Source organism: Macrobrachium nipponense, chromosome 2, assembly GCF_015104395.2.
Source record: "Macrobrachium nipponense isolate FS-2020 chromosome 2, ASM1510439v2, whole genome shotgun sequence".
Taxonomy (NCBI): domain Eukaryota; kingdom Metazoa; phylum Arthropoda; class Malacostraca; order Decapoda; family Palaemonidae; genus Macrobrachium; species Macrobrachium nipponense.
Window position 1 is genome coordinate 114,757,286 of NC_087201.1, and position 23,343 is coordinate 114,780,628.

The window sequence follows — 23,343 nt, forward strand, 5'->3', positions numbered from 1 at the left end:
GATATGCTGATGCAGCTAAGATGGGGGGAACGAGAGGATGACAGCACTGGCTCCTAACACAATTTCTTTGCAGGAGGCGAGGGCGATGCAACACTCTTGCTTCCAGTCCTCCAAGCCGACATGGCAGCCAACATATCTTCTAAAACAGGGTCCACTCTCTTATGAACCGCCTGACTAAAGCCTCAGACGGATCAGCAAGAGAAGGACCGATGACATGGAAGGGATATGCAGTGAACTGGATGGATGAGATGACGTCATGGCAGCAAACGATGACAACACAGATGAGTGAGGCAGCACAGTGGAGAAGACTGGGAGTGACATCATAAGCGGCGATGACGTCATGGCAGGCAGACGCCACTGGCAGAGGGATACAAAATGACTGACCCCGTGACGTCACTAGTGGGGCTGATGCCACGGATTCCCTCTGACTTGAAGAAGCGGCAACTGTCACTGGCGGAGCGATACAAAATGGCTGACCTCGGCTACCTACGAAGACGAGGCCAGGAAGAGGGGAAGGGCCTGGACAGCATGGGGTTAGCAGACCTCCATGAAGTGCGTCAGCAAACCGTCCAAGGACAGTGGCCCCCATGGCCCAAGCATACCCCAAAGCGGCGCCATTTTGGACGGCTCCGACTCTGCAATTAATGACGATGAAAAAACTTCCTCCTTCTCGGGATTCACATTAACTCCCCAAGAAGGAGCAACATTACATAAATCAGCCTGAAGGCCTCCCGATACTTCAAACAATGAATCGATGGAAGAATAGGAAAGGGGGACAAAGGCACAACACTTACTATGGGGTGTGATAACAGCAGGAGATGAAGCATCAGGAAGAAAAGAAAAACCCTCCCACGAAGGGAGAGTAGAAACCCTACGACTCTCTCTTACTATTAAATAATTTCCACTGTTCTGTAGGCCACGCACGGGATTCCATGCAAGGATTCGTCATTGTAAAAACGTTAAGAGCGACACCTACTAAAGTGACGTGGGGATCAGTCGCAGCCGAAGCCAAAAAACGAGAACACAGAAAAACTGGAGTTCCAGGGCACACATATTGACGAGGCAGAGTTGAAGCAGAAAAAGCCATAATAACAGACACACACACACTAAAACACAAGCGAAACAGGCAATGAACCGGGTAAAGGCTGAGAGAGGTCAACCACAACTCTTGCCCAGGCGGTTAAGAATAGACTGACACGGTGGCATAGATGCATGGTCCTTGACCACTCTTCACACGATATACACACATTGCCAGATCTCAAAAGATTCCTTGCTTTCATCTGCGATTTATCCGGATCCAGCTGGGCATAGAAATTATCCTATTGTTAAAACCGAAGGTTTCTTCGCGTATGAACAACACAATTTCACATTTGACCACTAATAATGCTCCAATAAAGCCAAGGTCATTTGAGAAGAGTGAAAATACTGCCAACATTGATATAAAATATTAAAGTACTACTCCTCCATTAACTTGTCAAACTACAATCAGCTGGTACCAGAATGTTATCATGGGGGGCTAGTACATGCATTTTAATAACTAGTGTAGATAAGCTTCCTCAAGTGTTGTGAGACCAATGAAAAATGCAACCTTTTCCTCAAGGGTTGCAAGGCCAATGAAAAATGCAACCTTTAGAGAGAGAGAGAGAGAGAGAGAGAGAGAGAGAGAGAGAGAGAGAGAGAGAGAGAGAGAGAGAGAGAGAGAGAGAGAGAGAGAGAGAGACTCCCTTAAGCACTGGGAAATGCAATGTACATCAATACTCTTATTTACTTTGTGTGACCTAATACAACACAAAATCCTTACACAGTCCAAAGCATGTTAAAGCCACTATGACTTCAGCTAATGCATATTACTGATGGAAAATTTGTGTAAACATATAATGCACCCTATGTGGTGATTTACACTACAGGCGGCCCGCAGTTAACGGCGCAATCACTCAACGGCGAATTGGTTTTACGGCGGTCGTCAAAAAATAATCATTAAAAATATAAGCCATTTTAAAGGTATCTTTACGGCACAAATTTCAGTTAACAGCGCCGCTGTCTAACGAGTTCATACATATGTAGAAATGCCGTTCAGACCATAAAGGTTATGCAAATTATATTAACAAATTTTATGGAGAGTTATTATGTAGGTATTAGGGTAAAACATATGCCTCTGACGCTGTTCTATGCCGAAAATATCGAGTTACATAAGTGCAAATTTAGCTATGGATGTGTCGATTCATAAATGTTCATGCTTTTGTTTAAAATGTGTATGAAAATGTATTACGTGAAAGGCATTTTTATTTCTGTACAGAAATATGATACAAAGGCAGCTTTTGAAACTGCCCTTCACGTTATCAAATACGATGTTTTTTCATGTTCTTTCTTGTAAGCCGCCGCCTGCCGCTCTTCCGAAAATATAGATTTAAAAAAAGTGCAAATTAGCGATCGATGTGTCGATTTTATAAATGTTTATGCTTTTATGTTTAAAATGTGTATGAAAATGTATTACGAATAGGGTATTTTTATTTCTGTGCAAAAAGATAAAAAGGCAGCTTTTGAAACTCCCCTTCAAGTTATCGACTACGATGTTTTTTTCAAGTTCGTTCTTGTATGCCGCCGTCTGCCGCTCTTCCGAAAATATCAATTTAAAAAAAGTGCAAATTAGCGATCGATGTGTCGATTTTATAAATGTTTATGCTTTTATGTTTAAAATGTGTATTAAAATGTATTACGAATAGGGTATTTTTATTTCTGTGCAGAAATATGATAAAAAGGCAGCTTTTGAAACTCCCCTTCAAGTTATCGACTACGATGTTTTTTTCAAGTTCGTTCATGTATGCCGCCGTCTGCCGCTCTTCCAAAAATATCGTTAAAAAAAAAAAAAAAAAAAAAGTGCAAATTTAGCGATCGATGTGTCGATTTTTCAAATGTTTATGCTTTTATGTTTAAAATGTGTATGAAAATATATTGCATAAAGGTATTTTCATTTTTGTACAGAAATAAGATACAAATTAAGGCAGCCTTTGTAACTACGCTCCACCGTTGTCAGGGGATGGTTTTTCATGTTCGTTCTTGTCCGCCAGTTCCGAAAAATGCATTGTGTTATTTTATTAATTATGCATCTTTTCCATAAATCCTTTAAAAAGTTATACATTATTTCACTGTATCCAAGAATATTGCATGTATTCTCATATTATTGTATTTTAAAATACTACGGCAAACTTAAGCCCGTATTCCGCGGAGCGGCCAATGTTGTGGTTTGAAATCAGCTGATGAATACGAGTCTGTTTCACCATAACGCAATTCTGAGCGAATGCTCTTGCTTCTAGTTAGCATAAACGAATATCTATATACTTGACTTATATGAGACAAAGTTATTTTTCCATATACAGCGTGTTTTTAGGCGGAAATATTTATTGAATATGTCTCGTTGTGAATGTGAACTACTATTTTTTCGTTAACAGATTACGTTGGCGGCATGTTTATTGCGTAAAAAATTACGTGATTCCGTTCGCAATACGTAATCCTTTATATCATCGTAATACGAACTTTACATTATTTATCTTATATCGGCGTGAAACCAACAGTAAAATGTGTTCTTTCAAGCACAGTAGTTTTGATTAAAATGATTTTATCCCAATTTTATCTACAGTTGTGTGTGATGGCAGAAGTTTACTGCAGTTTTATCCTTGTTGCCGATGTACGATAATAGTCATTAGCAGCTTGAACAGTTTTCTCAGCTTCAGTTATAACTAGGTTTAAATTTAACGGTATATTTCCCGATTGATCTTTAATCTATATTGATCTCTGATCTATAGCGAATAGTTATTACATTAAGATATCTCAGTTCTATTCTATACATAACGCCATTTATAACAAATACGGTAATGTTGCACTGTAGTACGATGATCGAAATACAAGCCAACAGATGTTATCCAGTTCGGTTGTACTTAGAAAAAAAAAAAAGTAGTTTCTCGGTCGGTTGTTTCATGCTGTACACCGTTCACGCAACGAGTATACCGTTAAAACCATACTTTCATCATTCTCTTTTGCTGTTATTGAACTTATGTAACTAAAAGATGGATAAAGTTAGGCCATTGTAATTTGATCTCTATAAAATCGAACTATCGTAAGACTAATGATCGTAACCTGAACACTACAGCTACCTGTACACTGTATAAACTTTATTATTACTTTACATACTCTAGACACCCCAGATGTACTGTACAGTAAATTCTATAGTACTATACTGCATAAATATAATTTTACTTATTGCGCCGTTGTGGGATTATGGCGCCTTTGACTGGTCTAGTTTCGAAAGAAGGTGTGCGGCGGCCGTAGGCTTTAAAATCGCTCAGCGTCGAAAATCGCTTGGCGTCGGTGGCCAGGAACGGAACCCCAAGCCAAACAGATGTTTATCCAGTTCGGTTGTACTTAGAAAAAAAAAAAAATAGTAGTTTCTCGTTCGGTTGTTCATGGTGTACAACGTTCACGCAACGATATATGTTAAAACCATACTTTCATCATTCTCTTTTGCTGTTATTGAAAACTTAGTAACTAGAAGATGGATAAAGTTAGGCCATTGTATTTGATCTCTCATAAAATCGAACTATCGTAAGACTAATGATCGTAACCTGAACACTATAGCTACCTGTACACTGTATAAACTTTATTATATCTTTACATACTCTAGACACCCAGATGTACTGTACAGTAAATTCTATAGTACTATACTGCATAAATATAATTTTACTTATTGCGCCGTTGTGGGATTATGGCGCCTTTGACTGTCTAGTTTTGGAAAGAGGTTTGGCGGCGGCCGTAGGCTTTAAAATCGCTCAGCGTCGAAAATCGCTTGGCGTCGGTGGCCAGGAACGGAACCCCTGCCGCTAACCGAGGGCCGCCTGTATTATTATACAGGTGGCCAGCGGTTAACGGCCCAATCGCTTAGCAGTGAATCGGTTATACGGAAGTCATAGAAAAGATTCATAAAAAATAAAGTATTTGAAGGTATTTCTATGGCACAATTTTCGGTTAACAGCGCCGTAAGTGCTGTTGTGTCTAACAAATACACTGTGTGTTTAACAGCGATGTTAACCAGTTGAAGGCGGCGTTGACCTATTGCCATTCGCATAAGCACCGTGATGGAAACTAGTTTTTTTTGTGTACTGTGCTGTACTTGACCGGAGAACGACCTGCCCACTGCCTGGGTCACTCACGCATACGCTGGCATAGGAATATTGAATCCACAACTATAAAATTCATAGAGCAGCATCCCATCATTCCAGTGTTTGAGTTTATCCAGATTGGTACTTGCTGCTTGATATGTTGTCATCTTGGCATTTTTAACTTTCTTCATTCATCATGGCTCCTAAACTTGAGAATACTACGTCCCAAGGAAGTGACATTAAGAGAAAGATGATATCGCTGGAAATTGTATATGAAAGTGTTCTGAAGAAGAAGAAGAAGAAGAAGAAGAAGAAGAAGAAGAAGAAGAAGAAGATTTTCATGTTCGTTCTTGTCCGACATTGCCTGCCACTCTTCCGAAGACTTCACATGGTTATTTTTTATTAATTTTGGAGTTAATTATAACTCAATTCTGTTAACGAAACTTCAGCTTTTGGTTATGTTTTCATGCTTTCATGCCTAAAATGTTTATGAGAAATGTATTGCAGGGTATTTTTATTATTTTTGTACATATATGATACAATGGCAGTACACGTCTATTTTAAGTCTCTGTAACGGCACTTCACATGATCAAGAGAAAAGGCTGTTCAGTTGTGTCCGATTAAAAATTATTTACATAACTGAATCATGTTTTTATAAAATAACTTATATTTACTACAATAGTTGCATAAATCAATTTTAAACAAAACTCACATACTATACATTAATTTTTGCAACACTTCTATTTGTTTTTTTTCATGGAATAGAAGTACAAAATTTAATTGTGCAACAAACAGGATATGTGTGCTATATATATTTGTAACTAATTAAAATTTTGACGATTAAAATTAAGTACGTAGTACAGTCCCTCTTAAATCCGGAAACCTTGGGACCAGGCCATTGCCGGACCACAGAAAATCCTGGAATATAGTATAAATCCCTAAATAATTAAGCCTATAGGTAAACATAGTCTTGCAAGGTATTTCCACATACAACTAGCCTAGTTTCTAACTTAGCGTACTACTTGGCTACGTTCTGACACTGGTTTTTTTTATCATTTTATTACTCATATATTTTAACTTTATCATTTTATAACTTTACACAGTATAATTTTCTTTAGTGTACTTTATTTAACAAACTTAGCCTACATTTCTGAGTTAGCCTAATCATAAGTCAACTACAGTACAAAACTTTTCTCAGAATCTGCAAATATCCTGAATTTTGTATCTTCACAATTATCACTATTATTTCTTCATCATTTACTTTGATTGTAGAGGATAGTGGGATAAAAAAAACAATGCAGTAGGGCCTCAATAATTGCGGGGGATAGTACCCACCTCAAAAATTGTTAAAAACTGCTTACTTTAATAGTTAACCCACCCAAGACCACCATTCCTATGTATATAACTGCCTACTTTAGTTCGAACACCAAATATGTCTTCAACTATCACCTTAAACTAAATTCAAGACAGTTTAAAAGTTATTTTACAACATTAGCCTTAAAGATAGATGTAGTATATGTATTATGTACGTATGTAGCCTACTACCCTATGGATTACAGCTAGAAGCCTACATACGCATGTGCTATTATGTACTCAAGTGCGCCTCATTCTTTTCTAAAGAAAGAGAGGGAGAGAGGTAAGAGAAATATCAAAATTATGTAAATCATATGGGTAATCACCAACATTCTATGTTGATAAAGATGGCAACAATTTTGCAGTGCAATGGGATGAATAATAAAGGTAATGCTACCAGCAGCATGCAGCGGATCGTCTCTTCCCTTCTTCATAACACATATTAATATATTACACGTAATAACCTTCATCTGAGTTCAGGCTTCTTTCAGATTAAGGGGGCCGGCCGGAACCTCTATATATGGAGGTATAGGGCGAAAAATGCAAAGTCATGAAAAAATTCATGGAGCTTCATATGGCAATTGAGAATACGTATACGAAATATTTCGTCAAAATTCCTCTTACTTTCGTAGTTACAGGGTAATTAGTTAATGTAACTCAATAAGCCTAAAACATTGATCCGTACAAGAAAATGCAATATTTCTTCTATTATTGTAAATTTTGATAATTATTGTCAAAGAAATTGGGAGAAATGGCATCTGTAGACATTCCCCGAGTCGAGAAGGAGACTTCAGGCTCAAGCTACCAAGTCCAGTCCTGATTAGTGCGATCACAGACGTCAAGTAGTTTACACGTTCCATTTCACGTCTGACATTCGCCTGCTTTCAAGTATGTTTATGTATGTTTCGGCAAGAATTTCATCATGCCAATGAGGAAAAGACAAGGGAAAAATCTCGCTAACATACAGACGAATAAAAATCGCTCAAGTATTATTACAGAATATCATAATATATGCGTAGTTAGTGAAGAGAGAGGGGAGGGTTGCTTAGTAACGCCCCCGTCTTGCTTGACAGCACACGTCACACTGTGCCTAAGGCTACGATCTTTGAGCAAAGAGATCTTCATTTATGATAAATAACAAAGTTTTGGTTTTTTAATACCCAAAATGGAATATGAAATAATAATAATCATGATTTATTAAATTGTCTTTGTTAAAAAAGTGTACGCCTTCGAGTTTCACCCCTTGACATTCTCTTGCAATTACGTTTGTTTATCTTTGTTTCGGGCAAGAATTTCATCATGCCAAAGAGGAAAATACAAGGAAAACATCTCGCTAACACACAGAAGAAGAAAATTCGCTGTAATAAGCAGAGTTAGTGAAGGGGAGAGAGAGAATTGCGTAGGAAGGAGTGCCCCATCTTGCCTCAAGCAGTGCCCCAGGCTGCGATATATGAGCAAAGGGATCATCATTTATGATTAAATTATGATAAATAAAATAGTTTTGGTTTATTAATACACAAAAAACAAATATACATTCATAATAATCATTATTTATTAATATTGTCTTTATAGAAATACGAAGGAAAACTTTGAACGCCCGTATCTCAAAACTATACTTATTGACCTTCAAAATCTATCTTCTCACTTAGTTTTAAAGCTATAACATTGGAATTTGGTATATAACTCAGAAAGACATTATAGAACAATCAAATAGAGCCCTTTTTTCCAATTTTTGTTTCTTATTTTTTTTTATAAATTTTTTTTCCTGATTTATAGGGTTTATTTTTTGACCATATTGAAAAATTCATATCTAGCAAAAAAATGACTTTTAGAAAAAAAAAACTATTCGATTGGAGGTCTACATCAGGTCTATATATGGTAGTAATCCCTAGTCTTAATATTAAATATCAAGGGAGGAGATAGAATTTGAAAAATGGTTATTTTCGGGATAAATCGCCCTGGCGTCACAAAACCGAAGGTCAGAGGCGAAAATCATATGCGGTTTGGAGATGTCCCAAGTCACCTTATTAAGTGGTATGAATATCAAAGTCCTGTCCTTAAAAAAGGGCATTAGCCAGCCGGCCCCCTTAAAGTAAAAGAATCGGGCTTTAGGATGCCACATAATCAACCCGTTTATATGGGTACAATTTGAAGAACGCGGCGAACATGACTTTAATAACAACATAAAACGTGGGCAGGCCAGTGTTGCCAAATGGAAATGGCAATTTCTTGCTAGATTTTGCTTCATAAAGTGTTAAAAATTCACATCATACACAACAATGACACCCAGCCAATTCTCGATTCAAACATGTCTGTAACATACATTACGTTACATGATTCCTAATAATTTTGAAACCTATTCTGTTCAATTCCTGAAAATGATTTTACAAGATTTTGTTCTTTATCTTACATGATATATCAAACATAGTAGAATAAAAGAAATATTCAACTTAACATTACAAAGTTTTGATGACAAAATACATATGCTAGATGTATTTGAAAACAAATGCAAGTTTTCCTGCCATTTGCTAAATTGAAAAATTTTCTTGCTAATTACCTCAAAAAGAAAAAAAATGAAAGCTAGTGTTAAAAATGCGAAACTGGTAACACTGGACTCAACAGATCCGTGTTAGTAGAACAAATGATAGTTATTGCATCATTAAAAATATCAAAATAAACTAAGTCACATAGCAGATTCTATTCACGTTTTTCCTAAACACGTAGCCCAAAAAGGAAAACGTTATTTTGTTTGTTTCATCGCTACACAAACCCCTGACAATGCAGAGTACATATGATCATTCTAAACTATTATTTACTACCAGCATAACAATGATATTTTGTATTGAAAATGAATGTTACGTATATTTCAAACATTATTACTACCATGACCAGTACTATTACAATTTCAAAAGATAATCTTGCTGTGAACGCTTGCCATAATTTGATTTTCATATATGTACGTACATTCAGTCAGCTGGCTGGCTTCGCATAGATAAAAGTTGATTTCACTGACATGAAATTATTCCACAAATAGCCTTTTTATTATGAAGATATGACGATAATATATAAGGTAAAAAATGGTTTTTTGTATTTCGTTTACGCTTCGTCATAGAGAGAGAGAGAGAGAGAGAGAGAGAGAGAGAGAGAGAGAGAGGAGAGAGAGAGAGAGAGAGAGAGAAGAGAGAGAGAAATTCTTTCTTCAGATCTCCATTACATGAAGAATGAGTATAAATGTATTTTATTTTTACCTTTGGAAGCCACCATTGAATATTGGCAGAGACAACTTAAACAAAACTTGATAACCACTCGATAGTTATGGCAGATGACATCAGCAATCAGCTGTTACTCTAGAGAGAGAGAGAGAGAGAGAGAGAGAGAGAGAGAGAGAGAGAGAGAGAGAGAGAGAGAGACTGTTGCCTGATTACGTAGTAACATTGACAGATATCCATTAGCAAGTTGAATAATAGTTGTGTACTGAGAATAATGATCATTTTAATAAAACTTGTTTTACTGTCTAATCATATTGCATGTATTATTACCGTATTATAGTATTATGATATGAACATAGCGATCAACCATTTGCATTATGGTTTTGTTTACATTAATAAAATAATCAACTGACGTCATTTTACCAATATCATCACAGTTTTAGTTGCCGAATGGAACTTAATTCAGAGATATGCCTATAATATATAAGGTGAGAATGGTTTCATTACCTTTATTGTCAGTTAATTTCATAATGTGAATCTGTTCATGTATGTTGGTGGTTATCGCACTGCAACTAGGTTTAGCCTACCAATGAACGTCATACATATACATACCTTGAATAGGCTATTTATTATGAAGATATGCCAATAATATATAAGGTGAGAATAGTTTTATTACCTTTATTGTCAGTCATTATCATAATGCGAGTTGTTTCATGTATGTTTGTGATTATCGGACTACGCCCGAGGCTTAGTCTACTGATAAACAACACATACGCAACAAGTTTGTCCCGCAATGCTGCGATTCATACCAGTGATATAGCATGAGAAGCGGTCCAAGAAAAAAACCCGTGAATGACTGATTCCGTGATTGCTGATCCACGATTAAGCGATGCCCCACTGTGGATGAATTTTGGCGATCACAGTGCATTTGACTGTCGCCGACAAAATGTAAACAAAGTACACCTGTGCCATCTATTGAGAAAAATTAAGACTAAACTATTCGCTAATGAAATAAACATTTTCTAGCATAGCTAAAGATTTATGCTTTTGCTTCTTACCTCTACCGTCATATGATCTCATGGGTGGCATATTGAATACATAAATACACAGTCGCATAAAAGAAATTATCAAAACTGTATTACTTATCTCAAGCACAGAGCAAGGAATTTGTGCATGTCAAATATCTCATTGTGTGGATTAATAGTTTTGACTTGGTAGAGCCTTCAAGTTGGTATTTTTTAAAATCTATTTATTTCTTGAATATTAATATAAAAAACATAATTTACTTCACATATTTTCATTACTAACAACTATTTCAATAAAAACAAGAGTGATATGACATAATTTCTGCAGTCTTGAAGTTGTAAACAATTCATGGGGCTATCCAGGTGGCAGTGCAATGAACTAAGGGCGGCAGATTTAAAATCAAGCTGAACCACAGGAGTTCCAGGACCATAGAATGCCGGTTTTAAGAGGTTCAACTGTACTGTATAATTATAGTAGTATACACTGTTATTGTATTTGGCCCTTTTACCATCCTTGTACTAATTGTATATGAATAGATATACTACGTAATTGTAATTTGATAACAGGACAGGTAATTATATTATGTAGTACGTAATGTAATTGACATAAAGCACACATAATTATTCCAAGCCTGATGCCTATATCTTATTAATTTGGAAGTTAATTATAATTCATGTACTACAGTACAGTACATATGCAGATTTGGGGGACAGCATGTACAAATACATCACATGCTGCTTACATTGGATATTTTAATTAGCAGTTTTTATAATATAAATAATTTTGTTACACTTCACTCTTGAAAGTTTAATGAGTTTCATTTTCTTGTTGTTTGACCTATTAAATAATATAGAGTGAAAAGATGTAAATTTGGTGATCAGTGTCATTGGCAATATTCTACCCTATTAAAGAATATTATCTGTGCAATCTTTTGAATGTACAGTGGGGCATCGCTAAGTCGCAGATCAGCAATCATGGAATCAGGTATTCACAGGTTTTTTTCTTGGACCGCTTCTCATGCTATATCACAGGTATGAATCGCAGCATTGCGGGTTTGTCCGTGTTGCGTATACGATGTTTATCGGTAGGCTAAGCCTTGGCCGCAGTCCGATAATCACCAACATAAATGAAAAGACTCGCATTATGATATTAACCCTCTTACGCTGATTGGACGTATTAAACGTCGACATAAATTGTCTGTCGGGTGCCGATTGGACGTATGGTTCGTCAATAAAAAGTTTTTTTTTTAAATTTGCGGAAAAATACTTATAGGCCTACCAGCTGAAAACTTTTGAATCACGCGCCTTGGGGGATGCTGGGAGTTCACGGATCAAGGCGTTGTTTTGTTTACAATCGTTACACAGGTGCGCAAGTGCAAATTTCTTTCTTCTCGCACTAAAAAACATCAGTGACACATCTCAGAAATTATTTCGTCACTTTGAGATAATTTTTGCACCATTTTATATTAGCCGTTACATGGAGTATTATATATCAAAATGTGCTCAATTTCATGTAGAATACAACGAAAAACAACTCATGATAGTAGCTTTTATCAGTTTTGAAATATTTTCATATAAATAACAATAAGTGCCAAAATTTCAACCTTTGGTCAACTTTGACTACTGAAATGGTCGAAAAGCGCAATTGTAAGCTAAAACTCTTATATTCTAGTAATATTCAATCATTTACCTTCATTTTGCAAAAAATTGGAAGTCTATAGCACAATATTTTGATTTATGGTGAATTTATGAAAAAAAACTTTTTCCTTACGTCAGCGCGGTAATTTCCGAAAAAATCATAAAATTTGTTTGTCCGATTGTCGTAAAGTTTGCACCATTTTAAATTCGCCGTTACATACAGTTTTCTATATGGAAATGTGCGCAGTTTCATGTAGAATACAACAAAAAACAATCCATGGTTGTAGCTTTTTCAGTTTTGAAATATTTTCATATAAATAACGATAAGTGCCAATATATCAACCTTCGGTCAACTTTGACTCGACCAAAATGGTTGAAAAACACAATTGTAAGCTAAAACTCTTACATTCTAGTAATATTCAATCATTTACCTTCATTTTGCAACAAATTGGAAGTCTCTAGCACAATATTTCGATTTAAGGTAGGGAAAAAAAAAAAAAAAAAAAAAAAAAAAAAAATCCTTACGTCTGTGCAGTAACTCTTCCGAAAAAATCATAAATTTTTTCGTCCGATTGTCATAATGTTTGCACCATTTTAAATTAGCAGTTACATAAAGTTTTATATATGAAAATGTGCGCAATTTCATATAGAATACAACACAAAACAACTCATGGTTATAGCTTTCATCAGTTTTGAAATATTTTCATATAAATAACGATAAGTGCCAAAATTTCAACATTCGGTCAACTTTGACTCGACCGAAATGGTAAACAAACTCAATTGTAAGCTAAAACTATTACATTCTAGTAATTTCAATCATTTACCTCTATTTTGCAACAAATTGGAAGTCTCTAGCACAATATTTCAATTTATGGTGAATTTATGAAATAAACTTTTTCCTCCCCTCCGCGCGGTAACTCTTCCGAAAAAATCATAATTTCTTTCGTTCGATTGTCGTAATGTTTGCACCATTTTAAATTAGCCATTACATAAAGTTTTATATATGAAAATGTGCCCAATTTCATGTAGAATACAACAAAAAACAACCCATGGTTGTAGCTTTTATCAGTTTTGAAATATTTTCATATAAATAACGATAAATAGAAAAAATTCGTCCTTCGGTCAACATTTAACTCGACCAAAATGGTTGAAAACTGCAATTGTAAGCTACAACACTTACAGTCTAGTAATATTCAATCAATTACCTTCATTTTGCAACAAGCGGGAAGTCTCTAGCACAATATTTCGATTTATGGAGAATTTTTGAAAACTGCCTTTTTTTTTTTTTTTTTACATCCGCGCATTACAAATTCATGCATCATTTTGTGATAATATTTTCTCTGTGTTGCCTTGATCGTTTTACAATGTGTTATATATCAAAATGACCACAATTTAGTGTACAATACAACAACAAAAAATTAACTCGTTAGCTTTTACCGTTTTGCTCGCAGTGTGATTTGTATACAATCATATATGAAATTTTTTTTGGCACTGTCATATATCCCTATTTATATATGATAACGATATTTTTTTCATTTCTGATGGTTGCATACTAAACTTCAGGCAATGACAAATAAGGAGCCAAAAATGAACTCTAAATCTTGAAAACTAAGCGTGCTGTGATTTTTTTTGGGGGGGGGGAATCGCTTCGGTGCTCACTCGCAAACGCCGCCGGCATACGGGAGACGATTTTTAAAATGCCGCTTCGGTGTTTAAGGGTTAATCATTTAATATGGTCTGCCTGATAATAAAACAAATTTTTAATTTCAGATTCAATGAGAGAGAGAAATGTTCACACTGCCAATGACTTTAAATTATCGTGCATCAGCATCATAGGTGCAACTCTACCATAAATAAGTGGAAAAAAGTATCTTAATAAAAAATACTGGCCATGAAAGAACACATTTTACTGTTGTTTTCACACCAATAACAGATAAATACATAAATATAGTATTATTATGAGATAGGATGAAAATAACAAACAGAAGCAAATTTTACACACAAAATTCATGCTCCTAACACCAACTATTAACAACAAAAAACAATAGAGTTCACGACAAGACATACATATTTAAGTCATACTTCAATTTGAAAGCACTTCTTATAACAAAAAATAACCTATTTACACTAAAAAGAAGCAAGAAAATCACTCTGAACAGAGTTCAGTAAGGGAAAATAACCCTGCTTCTTTCCTCAGCTGATTTTTCCAAACCAAAACATAGATCGCTTTGTTTGTATTTTATAATACCACACACAGTAATATGAGACGGCATAAAGTATTATTGGATACAGTGAAGTAAAGCATAATTTTTAAAAGAGCCAGGGAAAGATGCATATTAGTAAAGTTTGTATTTTATGAGGGTCTCTCAGTGCTTCAGCAAACATCGAAATACGTACCGATAACCAGACAAAGCGCCATCTATTAAAAAAAATGAACAAAGTCTAGTTCACGTAGTTGTTAATTTTCAACTTGACATTCTATATAAAGAAAAATAAACTTGTCACATACAAACAGTTTATCAAGATTAATTTATGCTAAATAAAAGCATTAAAATTGCTCTGAATTCAGTTAGATATGGCAAAATAACCTTACCTCTGCCCTCAGCTGATTTTTCCAAACCAAAACATGATCGGTTTGTATTTTGTAGCACAAATAGTAATACAAGACTACATACAGTATTATTGGATACTGCGAAGTAAAATATAACTTTCTAAAAGAGCATTTTATAAAGCAGCCTCGGCACCTAGCCTATGCAACCGATAACCAGACAACGGCGCTATGTATAAACCCTACAGTGTAAAACCCACTTATGAATATATTTAACAAGCGCCATAAAACCAAAATGCCACTAACCAATGGTGAAGGTAACCGCGGGCTGCCTGTATATATGTTCCACAGAGAAATCTGCAAATACATAAGTCCGCGAATCCGGAGCGTGCTAATACAGGGGGTTCACTAGGTTAATTATTCTTTTAACAATCGTGTTACTTCTTCAGTATTTTATTTCTATTCCATTGCTCATAGTTTTTGCTTAATATGCGCACTGACCTGTTCTCAATGTACGATTTTATCTTATATACACGTATCTTGCAATATGAACTTACAATAAAGGATAGGCCCCTAAAAGTTCAGTATATCTTAGTTTTACCAGACCACTGAGCTCTACTAGGGCTGGCCCTAAGGATTAGATATATTTACGTAGCTAGGAACCAATTGGTCACCTAGCAACGGGACCTACAGCTTATTGTGGGATCTGTACCACACTGTGTCAAGAAATTAATTTCTATCACCAGGAATAAATTCCTCTGATTCTGCGTTGGCCCAGCCGGGATGCCTAAGGTGGTGGGAAGAGAAGATGCTTTTAGGACATTTTGATACCTTCCTCTCAGTGACACCAAATTGAGGGTTGGTTAGGGGTATATCATACATGATTTCTCTTTCTATTATCCGTTGTCTCTATTTGCGTTACACCATTTTACATCGCATTACTCACCTATAACAATTATTTTTTTATGTTACCTTATTATTTGTTCCATATATGCACAATTACATTCTTATTATATCTGATGTTATATATTTACAGATTTCAGTTTTTAGTAAATTACCATCTGTATTTCATGATGGCCTTTTATGTTCTTTTAGTATGATAACCTTTATTTCAGCTTAGTATGATAACCTTTATTTTAGGTTTCCTTTAAGGGGGAGGACCGGCATGCTAGGTTAGGTGAGGCTATGTGGGTTAGGGTAGTATGATAATCTTTATTTTAGCTTTCCTTTAAAGGGGAGGTTCAGGGGGCGAAACCCCATGGCCAGATAACACAACGTACTAGGTTAGGTGGGTTAGGTTAATACGGTAACCTTTATTTTAGGTTTCCTTTAGGGGTCCAGGACCCCTGGCCAGGTAACATGGCGTCCTAGGTTACGTGGGTTAGGTGGGTTAAGGGTGGCATGATAAACTATATTTTAGGTTTTCTTTAGAGGGGGTCCAGGGGTGAGACCCCCTCCGATCAGGTAACACTGTCTGTTAAGTTAGGTGGGTTAGGTTTAGATAATACCCTTCATATTCGGTTTCCTTTAAAGAAGAGGGGTCCAGAACCCGCCCCAGATTGACACAAAAAACAAATGACAACCTAATAATCTTGAATATTTACATAATAGTAACACAAATGAGAAATATCAACAATGGGGACAAATATAAAAATAACAACATTTAGAGAAACACAATGATAATAATAACTTTTCATTAATGGTACAGGCAGTCCCCAGTTATTGGAGGGGGTTCCATTCCCAGGGGTGTGTCAATAAGTGAAAACCACCCTTAACCGAAACTCGGTGATTTATGGCGCCGATATCTATGCCATTAGCACCCTTAAGGCGCCGATAACTGGAACTTGTCCCATTATGGCACAATAAATTGCCAATTTTACGCCCCCCCCCCCCCCCCCCCCCCCCTTAAGGCGCCGATAACTGGAACTTGTCCCATTATGGCACAATAAATTGCCAATTTTATGACACTGGACAAGCGCCAAAAACCAGATCGCCGATAAGTGGGGACTGCCTGTAATAATATTCCATTTGCTATTACCTGAAAGAACAGGCAATTTCGATCCATTTCAAAATTTCTGCTTAAAAAGTAATATAAAATATGTGTATGTATGTATACATAAATATATAAAATAAGTGCCCCTGCCATAACATTTGTCTGGACCAGTATTTCTTTTAAAATACGATTTCTTTGGTTTCACAAGAATCCCCATGTCCATCACAAGATATTGTGTTTTCATATATTCACTCAGTAATGCACATTATTTTTTGTTTTTCTCCAAATATGTTGTCAAGAGTGTCACACAGGTGTGAAACCATCCCCCCTTGATGACATCATTCACCCCCCTTCATTCTTTTGACCAGTCACAGCCCTAATTACCCACCCAGTACATAAGCGCTAAGCCAATTGCGTGTTACATTCCACTCTACAAGTTTCTGTACATTCAATGCTACATTTTTTTCATTCTGAAGGTAGCTGCATTTCTCCCATTAATTGTGATAATAGGTCTGTTAATTCCTGTGATTTTAGCTTATGTTATTGCGGTAACTACATAAAATTATTTGCAGTATACTGTCATAATAGAATTTTAATTGAGAACATTGGGTTTTTCCCTCCCTGGTGTAAGGCAGCAAATGCCAACTTGCTTGTGTTCAGTGTTTAAGGTAAGTGCTTTTGTGATTTGCAGTCAAGGTTAAAATGTTATCCTTCATGAATTTGGTATTTTATTTATTTTTTATGTAATGTTGACTAGTTTTCTGTATTTTATTAATGCATACAAGTTCGTCATGAGTGATGCCTTGGAAACAAGTTATGGTATTTTTTGCACTGATTTCCCCTACGGTCTGAGTGGTGTTTCACACTTGCTTTTACCTTTGAAGTTGTTTTTTCCTACAGTTTTGGTGCTCTTGATGTAGAAGTAGTGGTCTTTGTTGGCCAACTGTTATCTACATCCAGAATCGTCTACCTAACAACCCCATCCCCCTTCTTCCAACTCGTCCCTCCTACAACACCCTCCCCCCAACAAGGAACCCTCCTTCCTTCAGCCACTCCCCTCCATGGAACGTATGGATCCCTGAGGGTTTGTGTATCCGTCAGCCTCTACCAGAGCACAAACATGGCCGTTTTATTTACGTGTGTTCTCACCCGGCCCCCAAACAACCCTGAATTCCCAAAGTTCACCGTCAATGTTGGGTAGTCATAGGAGGTAATTAACAGTTGACCTCAAAAACATTACTGCTGCTGCTTCATCAAAAGCACTAAAACTGTAGGAAAAATCAATTTCCAAGGTAAAAGAAGGTGCAGAAACATTACCTAGACTTACCAATTTATTGGCCATATAAGGTGTGGGACCTCTTTCCCACTCGATTTCCCCAAATTAATGAAGCATAATATTGTTATGCATTACGAGTCACTCAGTCGTCCACCCAAACCTGTTACTGCTACTAATGCGTGCATGTCCGCCCATTAACCTGTTAAGCATCCCCTCCCCGGATGAGCTCACCGCTAACATACCGTCACGCTTTTTTTTGTAATTAGCGATAATACCACTGATGATAGTTTTTCAAAGTTAATATTGATTTTTATGCTTATTATTCATACTGTAGTTAAGTGTAGGAAATTATTAAATGTTGGAGTAAAAAAAATTAATACTACAATTATTTTATTTCAAAAGACTTCATAATACTGAATGAAAAACATTATACATACATTCACTATTATTCTTTCGTATGCCAATCTCTAAAGCAAGGGGCTACACACAATCCTACCTCACAGTGTCAAACCATCTATCTATGTACTCGTGATTGTGGGGACAAATGTTCTACATTCTCATCTAGAAACTGATTTGCAAATCTGTTTCTTTCACAAGGTAATTAATGATTTCATCATCAAAATATTTCTCAAAATATTCTAATGGGTTCTCTTTATCCTCGACTGTAAATTTCACACCGGGATCAGCAACAAAAGTAAAGGGATCTCTCTCTCTCTCTCTGAGTCCAGTAACTCGGCAAAGAAGTTATCTTCACTCCCGCTATTGGAAGAAGAGTTTGTATCCTCAATATCCTCATCACTGGAGGATTCAGAACTAGAGCTCCCATCATCAAATAGGTCATCAATATCAGATTCCTCATCTAGCATTTGATTGATCTCACCTGAAGAAATACGCCTCCTCTTTGGGACATTCATTGTGAAAGACGTGATAATCTATTTATCTCAATAAATGCCTGAAGCATACTGAAAGAAAACCACCAGGGCCAGGCAGTTTTCTAGCATAAGCGACCACCAGGAAAGAGTTGCCAGGCTGGAAATAAGTTTCCCATGTGCTGAGTGTGTTACCAAATGATGTTCCTACAATTTCTATATGAGTAAACGTATTATTACGGGACTGACGGCTTGACAAGCACAGTAAGTCTAGAACGTAATATCCCGTTGAAGGCGCTACCGAGTAGATCGAGGTTAACGTATTATTACGTGGGTGACGCTAAACAGGTCAAGGGTTAAATTGGTAGAACTTGATTCATTTGTAAGGGTTAAATTGGTAGAACTTGATTCATTTGTAAGTCATAAATAAAACTGATGTAAGAGTACAGCCATCCTTTGTTCCAGTAAACATTACCATTAAACCATCTGACTATCTAATATTTTTGCAGTGAAACCTATTAAGCAACATATATCATATTAAGTAGTCAAGGTAACCTGGCAGTTTAACCCGGGCTTAAATTGCCAGTATAGTAACTATGTTAAAGTTGAAGGGGGGCAATGCCCAATAAGTGGGTACCAGTCACAAAGTACACTTGAGATATCTGAAAAATTCAAATAAATATATAAAAGTAAATGAGCAAACCATAACATTACCTTGGACATGGTATCTTCATCAGGCTCTTCTTGAGGATCTGCCCAATCAACAATGATTTCACATCCCCAAACTTTAAAGCGTCCAGAACTCAGCCTCCTTTTGGCTAATGAAGCAGCCTGCAAAAAGAAAAATTAGGTGAAGACAAAAAAAAAATGACCACATTATGTAATAAGGAATTTTCTGGTACTAGTGAAATTGTAATACTAATTTGATACTATGATTAATTCACAGAAGCTGTGCATCTGGTGCCTAGCACCGTACCTTATGATGTTCCTAATTGACTGTTGATCAGCCAATCACAGGGCTGGAAAGTTGCAAACTCGTCAGTCTCTCAAAACTTCATACAGTGAGGATGTTCGCTCTAACCTCCTGACAAAAATGTCTTTCAAAGTTATAACTTTTATTACATCTGTTTTACCCAAAAGAAAAGTTGTTTCCCAATATCATCACTAAACATTGTCAAGATAATGACTTCAGGATTTGAATGATATATGAATTATGTGCTTCACTAAACTTAATGCTAACATATGTATAGTGAAATAATAAAGTATATCCTTTCATTCCTTACATGACATCGCAGTACATTCATCATACATTGTCTCATGTCTCATACAGTATGTAGCTTAATAGCCATGGATGACAATGCTACCAAAAAATTATAGGTAGGGTTATCAGGATGAAAATAGCAAGCAAAAGATTAAGAATATTAATCTCTCTCATCTTCATGTAGTCACATCCTGGTCACGCGATCAGTTGATGACGTCGTCATTGTGATCACGATCCCTCGATTGAAGTAGTCTTGTGGGGGGAAGAGAAATGAGACATTATCGTCACTATCATCATCACAATCACCCTCTCTCATATCCTATACAGGCAGTCCCTGGTTTCAGCTTACAATGTTCCGTGCTTTTCAAATATATTCATCAGAAATTATTTCCAGGGTTACAATGCTTCTGACAATCATCTGACAGAAGAAATATGACTCCAAACTTGCAAAATAATCAATATTTGAAGGCTTTCTTTAAGAAAAGTGCCGTAAAAATGCAGCTTGCATGGTTTTCAATACACTCAAAGCATTAAAAGTAAGGTTTTCTTAGGATTTTTGACGACGTTCCAGCTTATGATGATTTTTGGCTAAAGCAAGAACGGAACCAGTCGTAAAACGGGACTGCCTCTAGTGGAAAATCTCTCTCTCTCTCAGATATTGATAACTTATGAAGGAAATTCATTCAGCCCATTGGTTTTTCTTTCACTAAAATCTTTTCTCCTTTATTTATCTCATTATTACTTTTTTATATATATATTTATTACAATTTTTTTGTATAGAGATTTCCACAATAAGGTATGAAAAAAAAAGGTGATAGTGATAATGATAGTAATGATAATGTCTTAATTTTCTTTTTTCCCCATAAGAAAGCTTCTATCAAGGGATCGTGATCACAATGACGTCATCAACTGATCATGTGACTAGCATGTGAGTACCCAAAGATGAGAGTGAGAGATGATTATTATTAATCTTTGGCTTGTTATTCTCATAATATTGATAGCCCTACCTATAATATTTTGGTAGCATTGTCTTCCATGACATTTAAGCTACATAACTGTATGAAACACAAGATGATAAACAATGAATTCACTACGATGTCATGTAAGGAACGAAAAAATATATTCTATCTTAAAATTTCAAGTTTATTTCACTATACATATTTTAGTATCAAGTTTACTGAAGCACAATTCATATATCATTAAAATCCTTAATTCACTGGCTTGACAGTGTTAGTGATGAAATTGGGAATCAGTCCTTTTCTTCGAGTAAAACAGGCATAATGAAAACTATAACTTTGGAAAGACATATTTGTCAGAAGAGGTGGGAGTGAACATCTTCAGTGTATGATGTTTTGAGAGAGACAGACGAGTTTGCAATTTTCCAGCCCTGTGGACAACCAGGAACACTGTAAGGGATGGGGCTGATAACCAGAAGTAAGAAAATTCACTCCAAATCGAGTTAAGGCAAAATACAATCGTATTCGCCATCAGTTGTTTTCCATGTGCAAATACATACACTCGTTTGGTAAATGTGTACAACCATGAACAACCGAACGAGAAACATGTTGCTAAGTAAAACCGAACTGGATAACAACATCCATTTGGCTTGTATTTCAACCATCATCTGATAATAAACAATTACCGTTATGTATAATAGAACCGATATATTTTTAGGTAATAACTCTGTTTGCAAAAGATCAAAGATCAGTAAGGAAACATACTGTTAAAACTGTTAAATTTAAATTAAATTTAAACTAAGTTGTAGCTAAAGCTCAGAACACTTTTCAGTTAAGAGATAATAATTTTAATCAAAACTTCAGGTCTTGAAAGAATACAGTTTACTGCTGTTTTCACACTATTTTCACACATATGAAAGATAAATAATGTAAAAAAGCTTGTACTACGAAGAAATCAAGTGAAAATAGCGAATGGAATCACATAATTTTCCATACACAATAAACATGCCCACAAAGCAATCTGTTAACGCAACAAATAATTTAGTTCCCAACAAGACACATTAAATTCATATTTTGACTTGAAATTAACACGTCTTACAATGAAAAGATGACCTTGTCTCATATACGTAACGTATCTAGATATTCTTTTATGCTAACTAGAAGCAAAACAATTTGCTCCGAAGTAAGTTAAATATGACGAAATAAACTCGTATTTGCCATCAGCTGATTTCCAAACCAAAACACTGACTGCTTTGTTAGTATTTTATGATATAATATGTAATGAGAATACATACAGTAAAATAGGTTAGCGTAATGTACGATTTGTAAAAGATTCACAGAAAAGATGCATATTCATTATGTTTTTATTCCATAATTAGATGTAGGCATCAGCAGCCTGATAGGTATCGCTCAATCATGCTGTTTTCGGTCCGAATCAGAGTCCGATTTACCATGGTACCTATCATCATTTACGCTAGGCTAACTTGTTAAAGTTATTCAGTTTCTCTTAGTACTGAATTATCATAAGCCAATATGCACTGAACCTAGAGAATTAGCTTAAATTAATAATTATTATGCCGTATATGTATATAAGTATACTGTGTAGTATAGGGTACGCTACCCTATATGTAAAGATGGTACTAATTACCCTAGTGTATGCTAGGCCCTATATTAAAGATACGATTTTTTCCGACATACGATGGGTTTTTCGGAACCTAACCCCATCATAAGTAATGCCAGTAAACTTATGCCATCAAACACAAGTGTAAATAAAATTGAGAGAGGATAATTTTAATCAAAACTTCAGGTCTTGAAAGAACACAATTGACTGTTGTTTTTACACCAATAAAAGATAGGTAAGGTAACTAACGGTAAAGCTCATACCTTGGCTCGTACTACGATGAAATAAAGTGAAAATACCGAACGGAATCACGTAATATTTTTACAAAATAAAAATGCCCACAATGCAATCAGTTATTGAAAAAGATAATTTAGTTCACGAGAAGTATTAAATTCATATTTAGACTAAAAAACACGTTGCATAATGACAAATTGCCTAGTC

At 35.8% G+C, this 23,343-nt stretch overlaps 1 protein-coding gene across 13 annotated transcripts in view; it reads right to left on the reverse strand.

Moving 5' to 3' along the window:
- The window catches only part of LOC135220920 (heterogeneous nuclear ribonucleoprotein R-like), a 349,809-nt gene that overhangs the window by 177,567 nt on the left and 148,899 nt on the right, over positions 1–23,343 (reverse strand). For all 13 annotated transcript variants that reach the window (XM_064258558.1, XM_064258557.1, XM_064258562.1 and 10 more), the window contains exon 8: positions 19,779–19,895. In XM_064258558.1, the coding sequence (XP_064114628.1) occupies positions 19,779–19,895 (117 nt within the window). The remainder of the gene's footprint in view (positions 1–19,778; positions 19,896–23,343) is intronic.